The following is a 22246-nucleotide window of genomic DNA, read 5'->3' as shown; positions in this document are numbered from 1 at the left end:
TCTTTATTTAACACAAATATATTTCATCCCTATAATTGGTGGCGTAGAGACTGGACTTTACCGAGGGTTAATGCACTCAGGGTTAAATGATTAACATTAGGGTATTTCTGACTACTTAGAAATTCTTGCAAGTCTTATACCTTTGAGCATTTACTTACAAAGTTTTATAGGAATTTAAGCCTAATTTATACACATTTTATAGGCCTCATTGGTTGATAAGACTTTTAAGAGGCTAAATTGACCATCCTGGATCTAGTAGAGTAATGGGTCAAACATTATACCTGAACTTAAAAGGTTGCAATCTACATTTAGGCTTTGAATGTTTGGATGAGCTTCATGAATCATTATAGCTTTAAGATTGTGTCTTTTATGGGTCTTGCCTTAAACTATTTGACATCGACAATATGATTGAGGGTATTGATTTTAGACCTATCAATATGGAACCTATCATGTTTTAAGCATATTATTTTAGATCTGTAAGAGTTTTGTTTGCTCTAATATTCTCCCTACTCTCATCTTCAATTCTTAGATCAGTTAGGAACCATCATTAGTGTTAGATTCCTTATCCTATCACTATAAATAAAACTTTACCCCAATCATTTAAACACAAAAGCATATAAGAATAGCTAAGTTTTTGAAGACTTTTAATGTTAAAAATTTGAGCATAAACCCTTTTTTTAACATCCCTTTATCCTTTTCATAAAATAAAAACAATAAAATCATATGAACATTATAACAATATTAATAAATTTTAATAATGATTTAGTGGCATACCTTTTCTTTAGGCTTTGGAAATCTTTTGCTAGGATCGTGATCTTTTTACTCCTTAACTCTATATATTATTGTTATTTTTTCTGATAATTTTGGACGCATGATTGAGAAGCATCTTTAAATGATTTGAGGACTTGGTTTAGTGCTAGATTTGCATTGATTGATCTCTTTAAACATTGAAGAGTAGATAAGTTTGAAGTGTTGGGTTCTAATTTTAGTCTATGAGTTTGAAAGATTAATATAAACTACTAAGTAATGCTCTCTATTTATAGTGATTAGAAAAGGTATCGAGAAAAATCACGATTATCATACACTTATCTAATGGTTGGAACTTAGGATAGAGAGTAGAAAATGTTAGAGAAACATGTTTTACTTAGAGAAAAAAGGCAAAAAATGCAAGCAGATCCCAAAAATGATTTCAAACATAGGGATGAACATTTATTTAATTTAAATGAAATATTTTAATTTTGAGTAATTACCTAAATTTATTTTTCCGTTTCATTATTTATTTTTCCAATCAAACAACTCAAGTTTTTTTTCCAAACCAAAAATCTGAATGATAACTTTACTAAGATTTCTACATATAACCTAAAATTTCTACTCATTATCCTATTAATTTTATTTACCTAAAATACTAAGAAAATCACAATTTACTAGCCAAATTGTGGTCTAAAAAAGTTGACTTGACAAAATTAGGTTTAAGAAAATTACAATACCATTATTTTTAAAATTTATAAATAAAATAAAATAAAATAATAAAAAATATAATTCGACTAATTACTAATGTTTTATGTAGGATTTTAGTAATGCATACAAGCAAATAAAATTTTATCTTCACCATCAGTTAGTAGCTCTATATTTGAACATGCTCAAATGAGGGCAAAAATACATGTGACCATTTAAGAACCCAAATAATCAATTAAAACTATAGATAATTGGTTCATTTGTTTTCAATTAATAATTAAATAGTTCAACTACTATTTAATTGAATCACGCTATGTCATGGGGTGATGCAAGTGTTTTCTTTTACATACAATAATATTTTGGTATTGCTAACTTGTTTTTAACAACAAATAAAATATTATTTGTAAACTCAAACATGATATGCATGTTAAATAAAATAAATTGAGGGTCATATGCATTAATAAATATAAAAAATAAACTATTAATGCTAACTAAATATTAAGCTGTAAAGCCGAGAAAACAACTGCAAATTAATATATTTGATTTGATGTGACTTGATTGTCTTGGCAATTTTAAAGGCAATTAAGATGAAATTTTTTTCTTAAAATGTTAAGGCAACAAGATCTTGAATCTATCTAAGTTAACCTTGGTTAACCTATCAAATCTATGTCTCGGTCATTAAATTGACTGGGTTTAATAATTTTTTTTCTTAAACCATCTTTTATAATTATATGATAAGTAAAAATAGATTCTAGCGTGAAAGCAACCCAATAAAAAAAAAAAGAAGCAAACATTATTGGTTACACAAAAATAACACGTGCTAATTTTTTTAAAACACTACTACAATCTTATTACAAAAACAAAGTAAAAAAAATTGAATGATATTTAAGGAAATAAAATCTAAAATATACTCTTAATTAATTTAAGAAAAATTTGGTTGAAATTCATAATAAGAAAAATAGAAAACACAAAATACATCAGGCAATAAGCATTGGTGTTTAACACTCTTGACACATTACAAAAAGGATGGGCATGTGCATGATTTTTTTTTAAGGAGTTTATGGCTCATTGTTTTTATAATAGGTGATAGGTCGCTTGTTGTGGCAAACAATCTATCACGTGATTGATTATTTTTCAGTCATTCTTAGTGACTAGAATATTAGAGTCAATATTTTAGGCTTTAGAAAACTGTTTTCCAACTAATTTTTACATGGAAATATCTCATAAACACTGTAAATACCTTGATAAACTCATTCCCTGCCAAAAAATCTTTAAAGTCACTTTAAGAAAAATTAAAATCAACCGAATTTTAAAAAACTAAATGGACCATGGTCTATTTTTTCAATATTTTTATAGGAAACGACATGACCATTGAACTCGTCTCAAGAAAACGAAGTCATTGATACCAAGAAAGATCAATTTTTATTGTTAAAATATGGTTATCCAAATGTTTATTTTTTATCTTATCTATCATTTTTCAGCTACCCTCTCTCTCCTTATTCGAACCTAGGGACTGATTCTAAAGGAAATAAATTTGAAAACAGTTTTTTTTTTAAATACATGTAGTATATTCTAAATAAATTAATTAAAAAAATTAGATTGAAATGCATAAAAAATCACAAAATAGTCAAGGCAACAAGCATAAGTGCCTAACACACCTAGCTTATTAGAAATAAGGTGAGGCGTGTGCTTGACTAATTTTTTATCATTTTAAAAACTTTAAAAAACACAATTAAAAATAAATTATGAGCTTGAAATACTATTTAACTTAATCTATAACGATGCAATTGAAAAAAGTAAATATTTGAAAAAAAAGTTGAAAAAATTAAAAATATAATCCTAGTAAAGAGTATTTTGTACAGTAAAATCAACAAATCTTAGTTTACCTGGTCCTTTGCTGTATCACATCCATCAATTTTTTTTTAATTTCTATATGAAATTTCTCTCTATTATAAGAAAAGTGAACTTATAAAATATAATAATATAGAAAAGTGATCAATTTACTTGGCCAACCAACCATCGAGGTAACTAGTTTATTATCTAGTGGTATATATCCCTCCCTTTCCTAGTTCTGTGAAGAAATGAGATTGCCGACAGGGAAAGTTTTGGGTGGTGTAGTTGCATTCGATGACCCTTTCTTGTAAATAAAATATATGTACAAATTAGTAGAAATATCCATATTTGTTAATGATGTGCGCATATCATAGAGTACGAAGCTCAGCGAGAGAGCCACTCTGAATTGCGAAACAACTTGTACAGAGGGCACTGTCCTCCAAAAGAACACTATGATTCATCAGTGCCATATTCTGCGGCTCGGACCCATCTTGCAAATATGTCTCTCTAATTTTTATCAATCCTTCTTTTCAGTGTCTTGTGTTTTCAACTTATTTTCAATATAAAGGAATTATTCTTCCAGTCTAAATATTTACATTAATATGGAGAATTTCCTTACCTTGATACGGTGCGCTGTTGGAGTTTGAGAGCCCTAACCATCAGACACAAATGGCCGCCAAGTCAATCCTTGCAACATAATTATAGAGTATGTCTACTCTTTTTTCTTTTTTCTTTTTTCTTTTTGCAACTGGGCATCCCAAATCACTCTACCCTAGATCAAACACGAACCTATTCCCTAGCTTTGCTGTATTTCTGGACTGTTCATCTAGCCATAGTACAAGTCTACATTTTTCTGGGCTGTTCATCTTTATTAAGTTCATGTGTCTTGGCTTCTTAAATTAAAAAAGTTAAGGCCACTATAATTGCATTACATCTTCGTAATATAATATATAACGCATTATAGTATCTTTGACTTTGGAAATTGAATACCACATAAGGATATCCAGTAGTTTAGATTTTCGATTTTTATTTGAAAGTCTCAAGTTTAAATTCTAAGAATGGTGGAGATTTGAAAACTTGATTGGAATTTAATATATAATTGGCTGTCAATAATGAAGCTCTCACTTGCAATTTATACTCTATGGATTGGATCCTCAAATCATTACTAAGCCATTGGACCTTAATAGTTTTATTATCGCATCGAATTTAATAATTAAATCTAGGTTTACTTAATTTAAAATATTTAAATCTTATGATGATCAATAACTTTAATAACTCTACTATATTACATTATATTCTTATATTTACTCTATATAGAACATGTATACTAACAAATTTAACCTTGAACAAAATTTATCACAAACACAATTTTGGGAAGAGCATCGAGATTTTTTTTCCTTTGATCGATAAATAACCAAGAGCTTTGAGTTATTTCAAATATGTAATTGTATGTGTAAAACTATGCTTATTATTTTGGACCCCCGTATAAACGGAAAATCCCATCGGCGCTATCTTCCTCGTTTTCAAAGGCCAAAAATAACTTTTTTCAATTTCGAACTTTTGACTCAAAATGTTGCCTCCAAAATCAAGCAATTGAAAGGCAGCTAGCTGGTAGGCCTAGCATCCCATTGAACTTGTATTTTCTTGCACAAGCCAGCACCCTAATTTCTTTATAAAAAAACGAAAAACAAAAAACCTGCTATGAATGTTATCCGTTTTAATTCGATACATCTACACATGCATGTTCATGTGTATGTGTCATTTCACCCTTGCATAATTATGCACTGAAAAACCTGACAAAGAAATGGGCTCAGAAATTCAAAACATGATTTATTAGTATCTCTTATGGCCAGCTGAATTTTTGTGTGTTACTCATGTAAAATTTGAAAAACAAGGATGGAAGATAAGGACAGAACATATTGATACCATTAATATTAATAAAGAAAGAATACATCAGCAATTCCACTAAATTAAATACCATATCCTGGATTGTTGCCTGGTCGTCTTTACTTTACTAGTTGATGGTGGGTAATAATTTTCTTCACTAGCTAAAACTTCGTGGATCAATAATACATTTTTCTAGATGCGATTTCAACCTCGTCACTTCAAATATTACACACACACACGCGAGTTAAACAGAGTTGTTAATTCTGACTACTGCACCGACTGATTAGCCATTAAGCACATACACACAGTAGCAATGATCGAAATTCAAATGAAAATGATGGTGATGATTGTATTGATGATAGCAATGGGTTAATAATTGTAAATCTTATTTTAAAAATATAGTTAGTGCAAAATAGTGTCATTAAAGGAAAAGAAATCAAAATTGTTGCTAATTGGACGAGAGGAAGAAAAAGAGAACAAAAGCACCTTCATAGGGCCCATTCATGTCTCCTCATGAGACCTAAGCTTCCCCCCCACTGCACAATCACACTATTCTTCTTTCATCTCTTTTCTTTCCTTCTTTCTCCATCACCCACCCGTTTTCTTAATTTCAATTCTTGTCAAAATAGTCTTCATCATTTTCTCTGCAAAAGAAATTAATCATGTCAGGTGATCAAAGGCCTAAAGATTCTGCTGAAGGCTCTTCGCGATCTGGAGGCGATCACCACCAGCTTCAATCAGCTCCTTTGAGCCGGTATGAGTCGCAGAAACGGCGAGACTGGAACACTTTCGGACAGTACTTGAAGAATCAGAGACCCCCAGTTTCATTATCTCAGTGTAATTGCAATCATGTGCTTGATTTCCTTCGGTATCTTGATCAGTTTGGCAAGACTAAGGTTCATCTACATGGGTGCGTCTTCTTTGGACAACCTGATCCTCCTGCTCCTTGTACATGCCCTCTAAGGCAAGCTTGGGGGAGCCTTGATGCCCTAATCGGACGCCTTCGAGCAGCTTTTGAGGAGCATGGAGGATCAGCGGAGACTAACCCCTTTGGAAATGGAGCTATTCGGGTTTATTTGCGTGAAGTGAAAGAGTGTCAAGCTAAGGCAAGAGGGATTCCTTACAAGAAGAAGAAGAAGAAGAAGACTCAAATAAGGCCAAGAGACGAAGCAAAGCCTTCGATGCAGACAGCTTAAGTCCTTTGGCTTCTTCCGATAAATGGTAATTATTTTTTTTCTCCAGATCATACATAACATTTAAATACATATATACCAATCTTGTGCTTAGTTTAGAAAATCTTATAGCAAGACTGGCTAAATATAAATGTATCTTTAATTTAACTACACGGCAAGCAAATAACCAGGTAAAACTTAATCAATTCTTGAAAATGGTATGGCTGAGTTAAGACATATAGCGTACGTCTGGTGGTAGAAGGATGTCGAACGGCAGTGATTGATTGGACTTCCAATACATTGAAAGGCTTCATGACATACGGAAACTAGTTTGTGTGGAGTTTTTCGTTTTCTGTCATAAACCCTAAACCCACATTCCAAAACCCTAATCTGATATCACTTTCAAGACTGTGCAAGATGAAACAACTCTCTAGTTAAATGAAAAATTTACCTGAACAGCTTTTACCCTTATTTATTATTTCAAGAATACATCAACTACCATTATTGGAGAGGAGGGAGAATAGTAGTCTGTTCCCCCCCCCCCCCCCCCCTCTCCCCCTCTCTCTCTCACATCACGCTATAAAACACTGTTCAGGTGCTGTTTCCAAATTGGATTAAATAAATTTCGCAGCCTGTTTTACTTTTTGCCTTGTTTTGCCTCTTTTGTGATTCTGCGTGATTTTTTGCTCCCCATGATTCGAATGACCATCATGTGATATGTCATACGTTGCATGTGATTTTTATACACATTGACGTTGGGATTTAACATGCATAATTATAGTCTCATAATATTTAAACTCCCAACTATTATTTTTTATTACTTTTCTTGTTGTGGAACCAAAATCTTGTATTTTTATGTGTATGTGCTTTCATTATAAAAAACCATTAGTCTTGTTAATAGCCAGAAATCTCAAAAAATGCTTGAGGGAGATCTGTGAAAGCAGGTACGCTGGTAAATTTATGAGTCAGCACATATGATGTCTGTCCTAGGAAGTGTTGTACACTGCATTATTGTCTTCTATAGATTTGAATGGATGGTTGTCCGCATTTCATCACATTCATTTGCATTCCCTGAAATTAATTTGTTTGAGAACAAAAAACTGAAATATATGAAAATAAAGAATCTTTTTTATTTCAAAAGCAGGCGATCTTGAATTTTAGTCCTGAGGAACTTCCTTATTAGCACATTTGTTATGAAAATTAACTTACTTGTTCCTCTGAGATAATAAACAAAGTATCAAGCATGCTACGTCTCTTAATCCAAAGTAAAGTCTCTTGATCACTACCCACTATTTGTCTTCACGAATTCTCAAAGATTGTGTAAAAAGTGTTTGTTGGGATCATATAAGGTTTGATCTCCCTTAAACCAGATTTCATAAGCATGATTTGACTCAAGGATTGAAGTTTTGTGATTAGGGATTTATTTTGCCTATCCAAATAGATGGATGGATCGAGTTAATTTTCAGGAGATGTCTAGTAATGGTGAGTTTAATGGATACGGAGTGATGTGCGTGGTTGAGAATCGACAATGTGATAGTCATTACAGTAGAAGAAGAAGCAATCGCCATAGTTGTGGCAAGGATTATATATATATACTTTTAATTTAAACCTTATATCCTAATTAACGATTTGTTGTTTCTGTTAGTATATTACAGTTTCCACAATGTCTCTTGGAAAGTGACTTATGTGTGCTTTTAAAATCTCCATCTTTCAGTAACAAAATAAAATTTGCTTTTCCAATCTCAAATGCGAAAGTAATATTTGCAAACAAGCTATTCTTGAATTTGTAATCAATTTCATTTATAAGAGTTTGTTTTAGAACGGAAATGGATATTCTGCATTACATTAATCTTGGAAATCAAGTACGGTAACCCTAAATCAAAAATTAATTTTCCTGTTTTTTTTATGTTAATTAATGCTTTAATTAGTTAATTTCTGAACAAACCTAATATAGGGGACGTCTTACGGTTTTAGGAGTTGAAGGTAAGAACATGTTAAATGACATTCAAAATTAGCTTATAGCTGAGTCGCATAGATTGGTTTTCTTGAATTCATTTCCCATGGACATTTACTTCCATGTATATGAATGAGACTAACCTCAGTACATCATGCCACAAACAAAAGGCATTAATTTTGCTGTGAAGTTCAAAGTTTTATGGCCTTACTATCGTATCTTGTTAGAGAAAAATAAAAATTAATTATAAAATAATATAAGTCTGTATAAGTTTCAAGTTTAAAAAATTTTTATTCAGAAAAATATATCAAAAAATTATTATAAATTATTTTTTAATATTTCACATAAAAATTTAAGCTATTAAATATAGATGATTCTTTAGCATATTTGATACCCTTACCACAACTATAGTGATTGCTTCTTCTTCTTTTATACTGCAATGATTATAATTATTGACTCTCAAGAACACACATTACTTTTTATCCATTAAACTCACTACTGCTATCTCGATCCATCCATCCATTTGGATAGGCAAAATAAATTCTTAATCACAAAACTTCAATCCTTGAGTCAAATCTTGTTTATAAAATTGATAATTGAGCTATTACACTTTGATGATTGAGCTAAACCCTCTATTTCCATCTTGAATTTTTATCAATTCGTTATTAAAAAATCCCTTTTGTGGTCAATTGAGCACTTGTATTGTTAATCAATTAAGTACAATTTATCTAAAATAAATAAATAAATAAATAACCCTACTCAATAGGAAGGGTGGTGTGGACAATAATATTAAGATGAATGAATAAAAAGGTTAGAATAATAACTTTACATGAAGATGCGTATTTTTTTGTTTTTTTGTTTGATAATAATTGAAGATATGATATTAATTAATTAAAAGTGCATGGATATTTAATTTCCTTGGAAAAAGAGTTTAGACAACACCTAAAAGGAATTTAATGAAATGAATAATTGTACTTAATTGGATGAAATGAAAAATATAGATGTTCAATAGGCTGAATTGATCATTGGTCTAAAAAATAATTTTTATATGATTTTGTAATATTATTTCTTTCTAAAAGTTATTTGATCTTGAAATTTATATAAAATACCACTATATTGTGTTGACTTAATAATAATTAGAAAATAATGAAGGTAGTAATATTTAATTTCATGATCATTTAATTATTGATATTCTAATACTATGTGAAACAATTATTTTATTCTGAAAATATAATTTTTTTTAAATAGTTTATATATTATTCTCTAATAATCTAATAATAACAGGGAGGGTTTTTTGACAAATTGATGAAAATATAAGGTGGAAATAATAGGTTTCACTATATTAATTAAAATGGTTTTGGAGTGATTTGGTTGGTGATGGTAAAAATCATAATGATTATAATAAATAATATTTATGTTTTTTTTTAAAAAAGTTTAATACTAGCTCCACAGCAGAAGGAGAGTACTATTAAGGTGGTAATATTGATGTGATAATGTTTGTTATATACATATAAAGAAAAAAAGAAAAATATATGTATATTTAGTGTCTAAAATTTTAAATTTGTTCCATTTTAGATTTTGAGTTGTTATTTTTTTCATTTAAGCATGCAGTTGTTCAAATATTTTTAGATAAATATTTTTGTTATGTGATATTGATATATGTGTGTGATGATGATAATGATGATGAGTTAACTATTGAATTGACATATAGTAATGTTGTTATGTTTTTAAGAATGCATCACCTTTGAATTGGTTTCTAATTATGTGTTTCTGTCTTTGTTATTTAATCTTTTATATTTTTATTATTTATGCATTAATAATTTAGAAAATTTATCAATTGAGTTTTATATATATATATATATATATATATATATATAAGAAAAATTAGATTATTGGTGATGTTTTCACTCAACATTCACTTCCCATCCTTATGCCATGTTTGATCACATAAAAAATAAAAATAATTCTTAAAAAAGAACTTAAAAGAATTTATATTCATTTAATTTCCTTCAATTTCTTACCAATTAAATAAATATCCAACTCAAAAAACTAATAAATTGAATTATTTTCATTACATAAAAAAGTTGTATACTTTGTAAAACTCTTAGTACTTTCTCAATAAACTCTTTCAATTCCATTGAACAAAAAAATAAATAAAATACAAATCCATATCAAACTTCTTCATGGTAAAACTCACACCACCATTTAATTGCTTTTATTTATGGCCAATCATCAAGACCAACTCAGCCCTGAAATACAAAGTGAAATCATAATAATGAAATCCAACAAAAACATTATCATAATAATACCATAAACAACTAAAAGGTGGATTTCTTCAATTTTAGTTTACAAAGCAATAAACTTATTTTTTCAACTTTTTTTTCTTTTTTTACATGTTCAAATATGACACTCACAATTATGTATATTGGACCAATAACGTGAAAATTTGCAATTAACTAATGAAATGCAACAAAAACACATTATTGATAAATATTTGAAATTAAAAATACAATAAAAAATAGATGGAAATTAAATTACAAATAAATTAAAAACTTCATTCACAATCGGCAAACATGTCAATATGGCACGTTCCTATGCAATAGACGAAAACTAACAAAACTACTTGGGCAGATAAATTTGAAAATCTAAACATGCAAGTAATAAAAATAAAAATACTGAAACCTAAATAGAAAAAATTGAAAAGCTCAAACGCTGATATGTACTCAATAGCAATCCTATATCATTCTTTGGAAAAATTAATCTTATTATCGTTTCTAATTTTCATTTATAGCTCTTTTCATAAGAATAATATATTAATTTTCATTCTTATTTCCACTTTCATTTTTATTTCTTTCAACTAACTTCAAAAAAAAAAAAAACTTTCATTTTCATTTTCATACTCCAAATTTCAAACTTTTAATGGCTGTTCATTCTAATAATTAACTTCTATCAAATGACTCCTCCACATTGAGGCCCTAATCCAGCCATGCATGGAAGTAGAATTGTCTAAAAAAACACAATTTTTTAGACCAATATTTTGCTTTCCATTTTCTTCTTTTTTAAAAAAACAAAACCGGATAGAAACTAAGCAATACCTCCATTAGAAAGTACAGATTGAGACTTTACATATTTGCTTACGGTGTGTCAAAGGATATTGTTATTAGTATTAATCTGAGTTTTGGAAAACAATAAACCCTAAGAATGTTAATTGCCTGCACAACCAAACAATGTTGTTTAGGCTGATAAACACTTTTCTTTGAAGAAAAAAAAGAAAAAGAAAATTGTTTACTGAAATCTTCTTATGGGCTTTTGACTATATGATATGGGTATGAGTCATGGACGCCTACCCGAAGGGTCAAACCATTGCAAAGAAGTTGATAAGTTAACTAGAAAGATGAAATAAAGGCTTACAATTATTTCTAGTTGTTGAGTGGTTTTGTAATGTACGTGTGTACATGCATGTATCGGAGGAGTTCATTAGGGCTTCAGGGAAACATATCGTTTTACTAAACCTGGGAGAAACGAAGCAAGAAAACTCAAGCATAACATCAATTCCAAGAGAGTGTATAATTCACGATTTTTGGTAATAGTTATTGTTTGACGAAGTTACAGTTCGCTTTGTATTTTCTGTTAGTTAATTATAGGGTTGTTTGGTTCAAATTCGAAAGCCTGTCCACTTACGAACGTCCACTAAATCTCTTCTGATCAACAGTCATACGTACAGAAGTTGAGCTTTTCTTCTCCAGCCTATTACTTTGTTAAACTTCGATGATTGCTACATGTTCTTGTATGCGATTGTTCCTTTTTATTATTACTATTATTATTCTTTAACTTGATTTTTACTGTTATAATTCTATTTACATACTCGAAAACTTTAACCTTGGACGATAGAGCTCCCTCCCTTAATCCCTCTCTCTATATTACTTACTTGATGATAGTGTGTGTGTGTGTGTGTGTGTGTGTGTGTGTGTACAGACACATTTATGGTTGATGAAATGATTTTGATTGTGTAGGGCAGTCCAGGTTTGGAGCTCGGATACCACCAAAGTTTCTATAAATAGAAAATGCTATTGATCCCTTAATTATCTGAGAGATATTACTATATATTCGCTCAAGATGACATGTGATAACATGTTACTGTTAGAATTAGATAAATTAAGCTAATTCGGAGTTTATTGGCAACTCTTATTGCTGTTTTGGGTTTTGTTTAGCTGCAATTCGAAGCTTCAGCTGTTACTCTTTGCTTTGTTTGTTTTTTCGCTTTTGGTCTTATGTGCAAAATTTAAAGCTGTATGTTCTGGCCTTGAGACATTGTCCTCAATGAGGGGAAATTTCTTAGATTCAATCAGGTAAAGAGTTTATGCTTGGATAACTGGTAATGTCACTAGGAGTGGATGAGTGGAGGCCTGTGATTGCCTCGATAGAGCAGGTTGTGTAGGTTCTGAAGTAATTAACCAGATTTAACAATTACGTATATGCTTTTTGCTTCTTGTTAATCTTGAATTACGGCAGTAACATTTTGCTTTTTGTTAATCTTTGCAGGATCACAAAATAGGACAAATGGAGATGAAGTTCCAGAAAGGCAAATGTTGGGGGTCTAGCCTCTGCTTCAGTACTTATTATATAGCTAGCTAGCTTCTCTCTTTGCAGATAGTGTTACATCACAGCCTACTTCTAAATAATCTTGTCCTGGCAGGTGGGTCTAAGAAGCTATTCCTAGCTTATAGGAATTAAAACTGTAGTCGTACTGTTCTACTACATCCTCGACTTCTTAATTAGTAAGACATTAACAATATATGTCCAGCTCTGTTGTTTCTTTGCTGCAGAAGAAAACTAGTGTCTTAATTCAGCTAATGGTGAAAATGGCTCTTAGCTTCTGCCAAAATGTAGCTTTGGGCTTGCCTCTCATTAGATGATCTGTACTTACTAGTAATCCTTCAATTGTCCAAAGTACCAAGTTTTTCTTCATGTTTAATCTTCAGTTAATTTCCGGCATATGCGAACATGTAGTAATTTTTATCTTTAGCTAACTGCTTTTTCTTTCACTGCATATATACAGTACTCCATTTTAGACTCTACCACGAGTTGATATATATCCGAATCAATCTAATTCCAGGATACGAGGAGCTTGGATTTCTCCCCAGATGCATACCTTAATTTATCAGCTACACAAGGATAGAGGGCGGAATAGATCACTAAACCATACATAACACCGCAAGATGCCCAACAATGATTTATTGTGAAGGCAGCGTACGTTTTCTGTTTTCAGTCTAATTGTACTTTTGAAAAACTCAAATGTCGACTGCCATATTACTGAAGTAGGAAGTTATTGTCTGATCCTCGATCTTTTTTTAACGGAACAAAAACTAATTAATAAGCAATAAACAATTTCCTCTCAGCTTCTCTCTAATATACTTTCTTCCTCTAACCCACTTTTAGTCGATTCTTCGTATGGATTATAAATTATCTAAACTAAAATATTAGTTAGATATGCCAGCACATAGTGCACTACCTGAAAAATAATATTTTCAAACAAAATATTTCACTCGGAACACAGAAATTCCACGAGAAGTTTAATTTCTGATTGGAATATTTTCAGCAAAAAATCACTCAAATTAACTTTCCAATAGAATATTCTTCCAGATTTTTTTTCTTTGTTTATTTTTCCTGAAATTTAATTTTTTTAAAATAATTAAAAATTAACTTATGAAGGAAATTTTAATCCAAAATTTAAAAAATACATAACACTCAAACTTTTTAGAAACATATTTAACAATATTAAAAAGTTGAATATTTTTTTGCAATTCCTTGGAAACAATAAATTCAAAAACTCCATTAACAAAATATATTCATAAAATCATGAAACCTAAACCCTATAATACTAGTTAAGCACACAAAACAAGCGCGCGCATATATATATATATATATATATAAAATTTAATTACTTTGGTGAAAATAAATATTTTCATAGTCATTAACTAAATATATTCATAAAATCATAAAGCCCAAAATCCATATTTCAATTAAACGGAAAAAGAAAAATCAATGTTACTTAAAATATTTATCCTAACAAAATTTAATTTATAATTGTATATAAAAGCACAAACTCTAAATAAATTATCTTAAAATATTGAGAGGACTTTATCGGTAAATATTAAATAAATTGTTTTAATTTATATGTTAAAGTCCTATTATTATTATTATTTATTGAGAATGCTGAGGATTTTATTAATATTGTACCGCATACACCATAAATTTCTTGATATAAAGAGCCAATACTTTTTATCTAACAGAAAGAGCCAAATATTAGGTACAAGAAAGTTGATCAGTATTACAATATATATACACACACACACACACTAAAACAACTAGGTAAATAACTATAGCAATCTATAGTATCATTGTTTTTTTTTTTCATCCTAATTTTTTTCAATTTCAACCTTTTATGTACAAATTAATTATCAATTTCTTAAATTTTACTTAAAAAAAGAAAAAACAACAAAAAAGGATCAAAGTATATATATAAAAAAACTCATGCCAATATCAAACTCGATAGAAAAAAGGTTATGTTTAGTCCACCTATATAAAGTTTTTATAATTTTAATTATAGTATAAAAATTTATTTTCTTGACATTTTAATCTTTTAAGTTTGAGAGAGGAGAGAAAAAGTTTCTTGAGGAGAGAAAATTATCAATTTGGTTATATTCATTTGGAAAAAAAAATTGATATTTAGGTTAAATTCAATAAAAGGGATCCAATTGATGTGTTTTTGAAACATCGTCTTACTTGAGAAAGTGAATTGAGGTCAAGAGAGGAATATTTTTCCTATTTGACTTTTTATTTTAGATTTTATTTTTATTTTTTCTTTTGTTCGTTAAATTGGATTTTTGACATTCTAAAGGTGATTTTTTTATGAAAATAAGATTCAAAATAATTTTTAGGACTAAAAAACTCCCCTGGATTTTCCGAACACCATTGTTATTATGAACAAACAAACGACACATCATCTCTTACTTATTTAAAAAAATAGACCGATGATTCGTCGTATGTCCAATTTGAAAAAAAAAGATAAATAAAAAGTTTCAAACTATCTAGGCCACCCAAAACCACATGCTTGGATTATTTTTTTTATCCTTTTATATTTTTTTTTAGATTCATTCTTCAATATTGAGTTTTTATTAAAAAAATTTATTAGTTTTTTTTAATTTCATCATTCAACGTTAAGTTGATTTTGAATTAGTCTTTATGATTTGCTTTGATTTACTTTCTATGAAGTTATTATAATCTCAAACAAATTAATATCCTGATATTTTGTTGGCGCTCAATTTTATAAGTGTCAATTTTTATTATCGCATAATCAAATAAAAGCTAGTTTAAAAAAAATTAAAGTTATTAAACCCAGTGAAATTTATGACTTGGATAGCAGGTTTGACAGTCGATTAGAAAATTTGGCTTAATTTATTTTTGTGTGCTTCTTATAGGGTTATCACATTCTTAAACAAATATCTTGATATTGTATTTGTGCTAAATTTTACAAGTATCTATTTTTATTATCATATAATTAAGAAAAAAATAATTTAAAAATAAAATTATTAAACTCACTGAAGTCTACAGTTGGATTTGCGGGTCTACAGGTTAAGCCATGAAGCCTGAGTTGATCTTATATATCGTTGTCTTAATATTTTTTTAAAAATATCATCTTGATTTTTTTTCTTCTTAAGTTAAACCATGCTTTTATGGGTCTTTCAAATTGTCTTTGGATCGATCTGTCAAGTTAACTAAGTTATGTCGGGGCAACTTTTATATGATTTAATTCAAAACCTGGACTAGAAATAAATTAGGTTAAGAGATTATAAGTTTAACATGTTGATTCGAGTTTAATAACCATGCTTAAAACAATTTTACAGATTAAGTATTTTTTTATATATTTAAAAAAAATGATCTAATTCATGTCATTGGGCAGGTAAATTATATAGTAACATGACAACAGAGTAAGTTAACCCTTGGCCCATCACTTGTTGTGCCATTTTGTAACGGTTAGTGACGACAAAATCACTGACTCATTTTGATCAAAGGTGTCCGTCCACCTTGTAAGGTACAACGATATAGAGCATATAAAAATAAAGAGCATATGGCAACAAAAATATATGATCGCGACTCTTTTGCAACCACTAATCGGTGCAAAGTGATGGGCGCCGCTTGAATTATTGCATGTATTTTGCACTCCTACTTGTATTTTACACCACAAAAAAAGAAATGTTTTTGAAAAAATAACCTTCTTTCAATTTTCTATCATTTTTTTTACCAATCAGAATATCGATCTGGTTGCATCAGAAAGATAGTATACATATTAGAAAGCTCTTTCCCACCTTTTCTTTTTTCAATGATCTTTATATAGGACACGATTTAAAATCTTATAGTGTCAATGATTAATTCATTCGTATGCTTATTTAATTCTACCAATCAATCTCTTACTCGTGAATTTATAACAAAACTAATACATTCAGATTTTCTAATAACTCTCAATCAAATAATAGGTGATGATTTTTATATTAATCAAATAAATAAAAAATCGTCAACGTACACCACGTCAGGCACATGCAACAATGTCTTATTCATCAACAAAATAAACCTATGAATAATCAATATATTTAATTACTTTCATAATACGTTCTTTCAGCCTGCGATTAATCCCTAGAATGTAATTTTTTTCCTTGATTTATTAATAAGTTGAATGCATCTTGATTTATATAAACATATAAAGGTAGGTTTTTTTTTCTCTCATTACATTGCAACTGTGAAAATTGGAATGATTGGAATTCAAATATTTTTTTTATTTAATGGAATGATAAGATAAAGCATCGCTCTTATAATGTCCATTCATTATATTTGTTATTCATATATAATGAATGGACATTAAATTCTGAATCCAATGAAGGCAAGTCATTCAAATAGTTGTACCTGACCAATAAAAAACAAATCATACATAAATACTACAATTGAGCCTGAGATAGTACATTGTAAAACATCAAATAGATGAAATTGTTAAAACTAATTTCTATTTCCAAAACTAAAAATAATATGAACTTGCAGATAGTTCAAAATTAACTATTACTAAGGTATCTGCTTTGAGAAAAATATATGTATACATATCAGAGAATTCTGAGATAGTAGCCATGAAGTATAAGAAAGTGAAAAAACAGCTGGAATGGCGTAAAGCCTTGTAATTCTTACTTCTTCTTTAATTTGCTTAGGAAGAATGTTGCAAAAGGTATATCAACAAGAATACCTTCAAACATGGCCTGCACGGAGAAGAGTAACAAGGCACCAGTATAACTAAGAATCAGATAGCATGCAGGCCAATTAAACAATCAATATATAATTAAACTGTTATCATGTAAAGGCAATCAATCAGATAAGATACGTAATCAGGTCCTTCATATAGGGGAGACAAAGGACAGACTGATAGGAATTTCGATATTAAACCCTTGAAAGGCTCATTGTGTGCATTGGAAAGACATTGAACAGGAAATAAAACTAAGATGAGAGCAGTGACTTTTGCAATCGGTGGCATATCCAAATAAATGGCTTCAAGCCTTAAAGCATGATCAACATATATAATAGGAGGAAAGTCTTTGCTCCTCTGTACCAAAATGAGAGGGTTCAAAAGCTGTATGCAATAAAACTACAATGCCTGTGCATGATAACTCCAACTTCTTCTTTTTTGAAACAATAACTCCAACTTAAAATCCAAAATATGTCTATTCCACATAAATTAGCAAACATAGAAATACCAGCATCATGAATTAATAACAGAAGAATATTTAATTTTTTCACAACATGTAAATTTACAAAGGTCCCATCAGTAACTCAAAAGGCTCTGTTACAGTTATTTGGTGCTAACTATAAGATAAGCTATATATGTGTTCAAGACAACTTCATATATAGCTTTGGATCCATTCACTCCAACCTATATTTGTTATTCATTTATCTGGCCCACCAACCCGTGTGAATCTGTGGAAGTATATTGCTTCCCCCTCCACAATTTTATGTCGGCAAACAACGGCTGATTGCAAAACATTTATGCATAGTTTTTTTATTTCCACTTAATAAAAACGGATTTATTAGCAATGGCAAATGTTTGAAAAAGTCATACCTAAAATCTAGTGGGTAGGCTGGTAGCAGAGACAAGATTTCAGCTGTTTTATTATTTAGATTAAAATTATAAATATTATTAAGGTAGGTGAAATTTCTCGAATGATAATTTTAAACTAAGGTTTTATATTTTGGTTAAGATGGGATATTTATTTTTATTAATGACTTAATGTGTTCTTGTTTAATTTAAACTCAAGTAATATACCACGCTCGAGAACTCCTTGCTCATAGGAAAAACACGCATTTGAAGCTCCAAATGCTAGGCCAAGATTTAGCCAATCCAAATTAATTGGATAATACATAATTAATGGCTCAAACTTCACTAGATCTAAGATGGATTTTATTTTTATATTTGTCACTCATTCATGTAATCGGGCTGTTTATGTATGAAGTGGCATCTATAGCTCTATCGGATAATGTAAGTCCGAATAATCACCTTGCACTCGTAGGAAGACTCCAGCATTTGCCTTTGTGAGCTTCCTTTCCTTTGATATATAACTATTTGATATTTGAAGAGAAAAAAATAAACTCAATTGGATGAAATAGCATTAAGTTATAAGATAAGTACTGGTTAGAATTTTTGAGAAAAAAAAACTTTGTTTTTTAAGAAATTAACTACAAATTCTAAAAAATGCTTAAGGAATAAAATAAATTAATATATCTCTAAGAAAATTTAAAAGTTTCAATTTTACTGAATTGATACAAACATCTGGACACTTTTGGGGATTTCCAATATAACTTAGTTCGAAACTTTATATTTTGTTGATCTCTTAATAATCCACCCCTTGATATTGATACTTGCTAGATTCAAATAGCACATGATACAACCTCTGTAATGTGTTAAGACAAATTATACAAGTTATGGCAAATTTTAGTTTTTTATTTTTATTTTTCAAAATTTCAAAATAATTAGAATTAATGATATATTATGATTGATTATTTGATCATATTTTATATAAGAGTTATTATTATTTTAGAAAAGTAAGCAACGTAAGGTTTATATATATATATGACAAATTAAAGAAAGGTGAGTAGCACCAATTAAATGTGAAAGTGAAAAAATGAAATTGTGATTAATTATTCTTTCATTATTATTATAATTTTATCCAAGATAAATTAATCTTTTTTCTTCTATTATGTAGTGGTATGTATTTAGTTAAAAAACAAAACCCAACCACAATTGTTTAGTTTAACAAAAGAAAAGCATGTTAAATGAAAGAATTGTGTAAATGTATTAGACTAGGTCTAAGTATATAGTTTATCATAAAAAAAAACATTCAAAACATATAAGATAATCAAGAAAAAGCCTAGAGTTTATACAGGTTTAAATTCATAAATATTTAAAATAAACTATACAGGTTTAAATTCAAGAAAAACCACAATTTGTTATGTAAAATAAAAACTCATAACAAATTGCTTCCAAAACAAATATAGTAATAAAATTAATTATAGAATGCATACTAAGAATATATTCAAACTTCTAAATAAAGTTTTTAAATCAGAATAAAATAACTCAATTATCTCTCAACAAAGTGAACATAATCTATAGATTTAGGATGAAACACAAGGCACAAAATAAAAAGGAAAACACTACAAAATGAAGTGAGGACGAATGTGTAAGAATCTAGAAAAAAACTTGTTATAAACTCTTCTTTCACCCCTTTTTTTATAATGAATTTTAGAAGTTAAAAGGTTGAAGAATTAATTCAAGTAATTAATAATTAGAATTAATTCTCAATATTATCAATCTTTTATTAGCCACCATAAATCAAGATTTAAAACTGAACATAGTGGCCATAAATTTAAATTTTTTTAGCTGAAAAGATTATTAAGATGTTACAAAAAAAGCTTCTAAAAGACATTATTAACATTCATGGGCTGGACTAGAAGAAATAATTATTCATGAACAACACCCAAGTCTAATTTTTTTAGTTGGCACAAAACAATGTTATGCAGCCCAAAATATTATTTTACAATAAACTCAAACCCAGACATGAAGCCTTAGGTGAGTTAGGCTAGCATGCATTCGTGTGTGGGTTTAAGCAGAATCTCACTTTACATAGGATTTCTTCCATTTAAAAGCTTGGATGCCTGTTGGGTCAAATTTTAACTTCTCATTTTATATGCACTAAGAAAGTTTTGCTTCTTTTCTATGTGGGATAAAGTTTTTTTACAAAGTTTTGGGTTTCACCAAAACATGTTAACCAAAAGTTCTTTGAGAATAATTTCTCATTCACTCATAATTTGTTTAAACCATGTTAATGTTTCATTATAAAAAGCTTATATTAGATATTAAATTCCAATAAAGTTTTAACCCAAAAGTGAGTGGACCCTACCTTTAATTTTGCTTCAAATGTGCCTATTAAACATGTTTTGACAAATTTTCCAATAATCCCCCACATAAATGGAAATTGTCTAGCCAGTTTGAAAATTACTTGAAGATTTGTTGAGAAAATATGTATTTGGAAAATTACTACATTATGATAGATAGCTTTTGAATTTTAACCTTTCTTAGTGGAATAATATCATATTTACTCTGCTAAATAGCGAACACAATGTTGTCTTGAACTATTTAACCTTTTATGTAAACTAAGACAATAGTACCCATATAGTTTTCTACCTAGAGATTTCTTTTGGTTCTCACTATTATGTTCGTTTTGATAATGAACAACTCATAGATTCATGAATGTTCTAGAAAATTAAGCTTTTATCAAAATTCTCAAACAATTTGGCATATTTCTCACTCATATAGGTAATCTTTCATTAAGAGTATTTTTTTTATACTCCATTTGATGTACCAAGATGTGAAAGTCATTAGAAGTACAATTCACCATTTATCACACTATAGCTAGCACTTTTTCATCATATAAATAAACAGGGAATAATAATTTCCTAATGTTACTGAGAATATTATATGACTTAGTTTTTTATGTGTACTAAGATCTTAGGATCTCTAATCAACTAGGTATGGATATCATCATTACACTCTTTCATCTTTTAAGGCTTTAAACCTATTCTCCTCAATGATTAATATTCAAGATCTTTCAACAAACCCTTGGCTAGTGGATCCATAATATTTTCTTTTGACTTTCATATTCAATGCAAAAAATAAAGATTTACTATTATACATACTATTTTGTGCTTTTCTAATTGCTGACTGACTATCACAATCGACACAAATATATGGCACTAGTTTTGGCTAAGATGACATATCCTCTAAGAAATCATAAATCCATCTGGCTTCCTCTCTAACTTTATCAAGATCAATAAACTTTGATCCCATCATGAATCTTGTAATACGTGTTTATTTAAAGGATTTTCATGACATAAATACTTCACCAACTGTGAAGACATATCCATTTATTCATTTTGGATCCTTAGTTTTGAATTTCCAATTAGAATCATTATACGATTTTAGTATTGTTGGGTAACCAGTATAGTGTATTCTATAATTTAAGATGTATCTCGGATATTTGAGTATCATTTTTATTTTTCTTCCAATGATTCACTTTTGAATTACTTATAAATCTACTCAGTTTACTAACCAATAAGCAATAGCAGCCTTTGTGCAGCTCATAACATACATTAGGCTTTCAATTATCAAAGAATATTTCAATTGGTTTATTTATTTTCCTTTATTTTTAGATAGATATACACTTATATCAATTAGAGTTTTAACATTACTATTGTCACCTTTACAAAATTTATCAATAATTTTCTCAATATAATAAAATTAGGACAATATAAATTTATCAGGTGTCCTAGAAATTTTTACTCTTGTTATGATATT

At 29.1% G+C, this 22246-nt stretch overlaps 1 protein-coding gene across 1 annotated transcript; it reads left to right on the top strand.

Annotated features, from left to right (window-relative positions):
• The first annotated feature begins 5668 nt into the window (after positions 1 to 5668).
• Positions 5669 to 13269, top strand: LOC133698792 (protein LIGHT-DEPENDENT SHORT HYPOCOTYLS 10-like). The gene is made up of 2 exons (XM_062121859.1): positions 5669 to 6396; positions 12844 to 13269. Exon 1 carries the CDS (start codon positions 5838 to 5840, stop codon positions 6369 to 6371), a length of 534 nt encoding a protein of 177 aa, XP_061977843.1. The 5' UTR covers positions 5669 to 5837; the 3' UTR covers positions 6372 to 6396; positions 12844 to 13269.
• Positions 13270 to 22246: the final 8977 nt, after the last annotated feature.

The sequence above is a fragment of the Populus nigra genome, chromosome 7, assembly GCF_951802175.1.
Source record: "Populus nigra chromosome 7, ddPopNigr1.1, whole genome shotgun sequence".
Classification (NCBI taxonomy): Eukaryota; Viridiplantae; Streptophyta; class Magnoliopsida; order Malpighiales; family Salicaceae; genus Populus; species Populus nigra.
The sequence above is the reverse complement of the archived record's forward strand: the minus strand, read 5'-3'. Positions and strand labels throughout refer to the sequence as shown.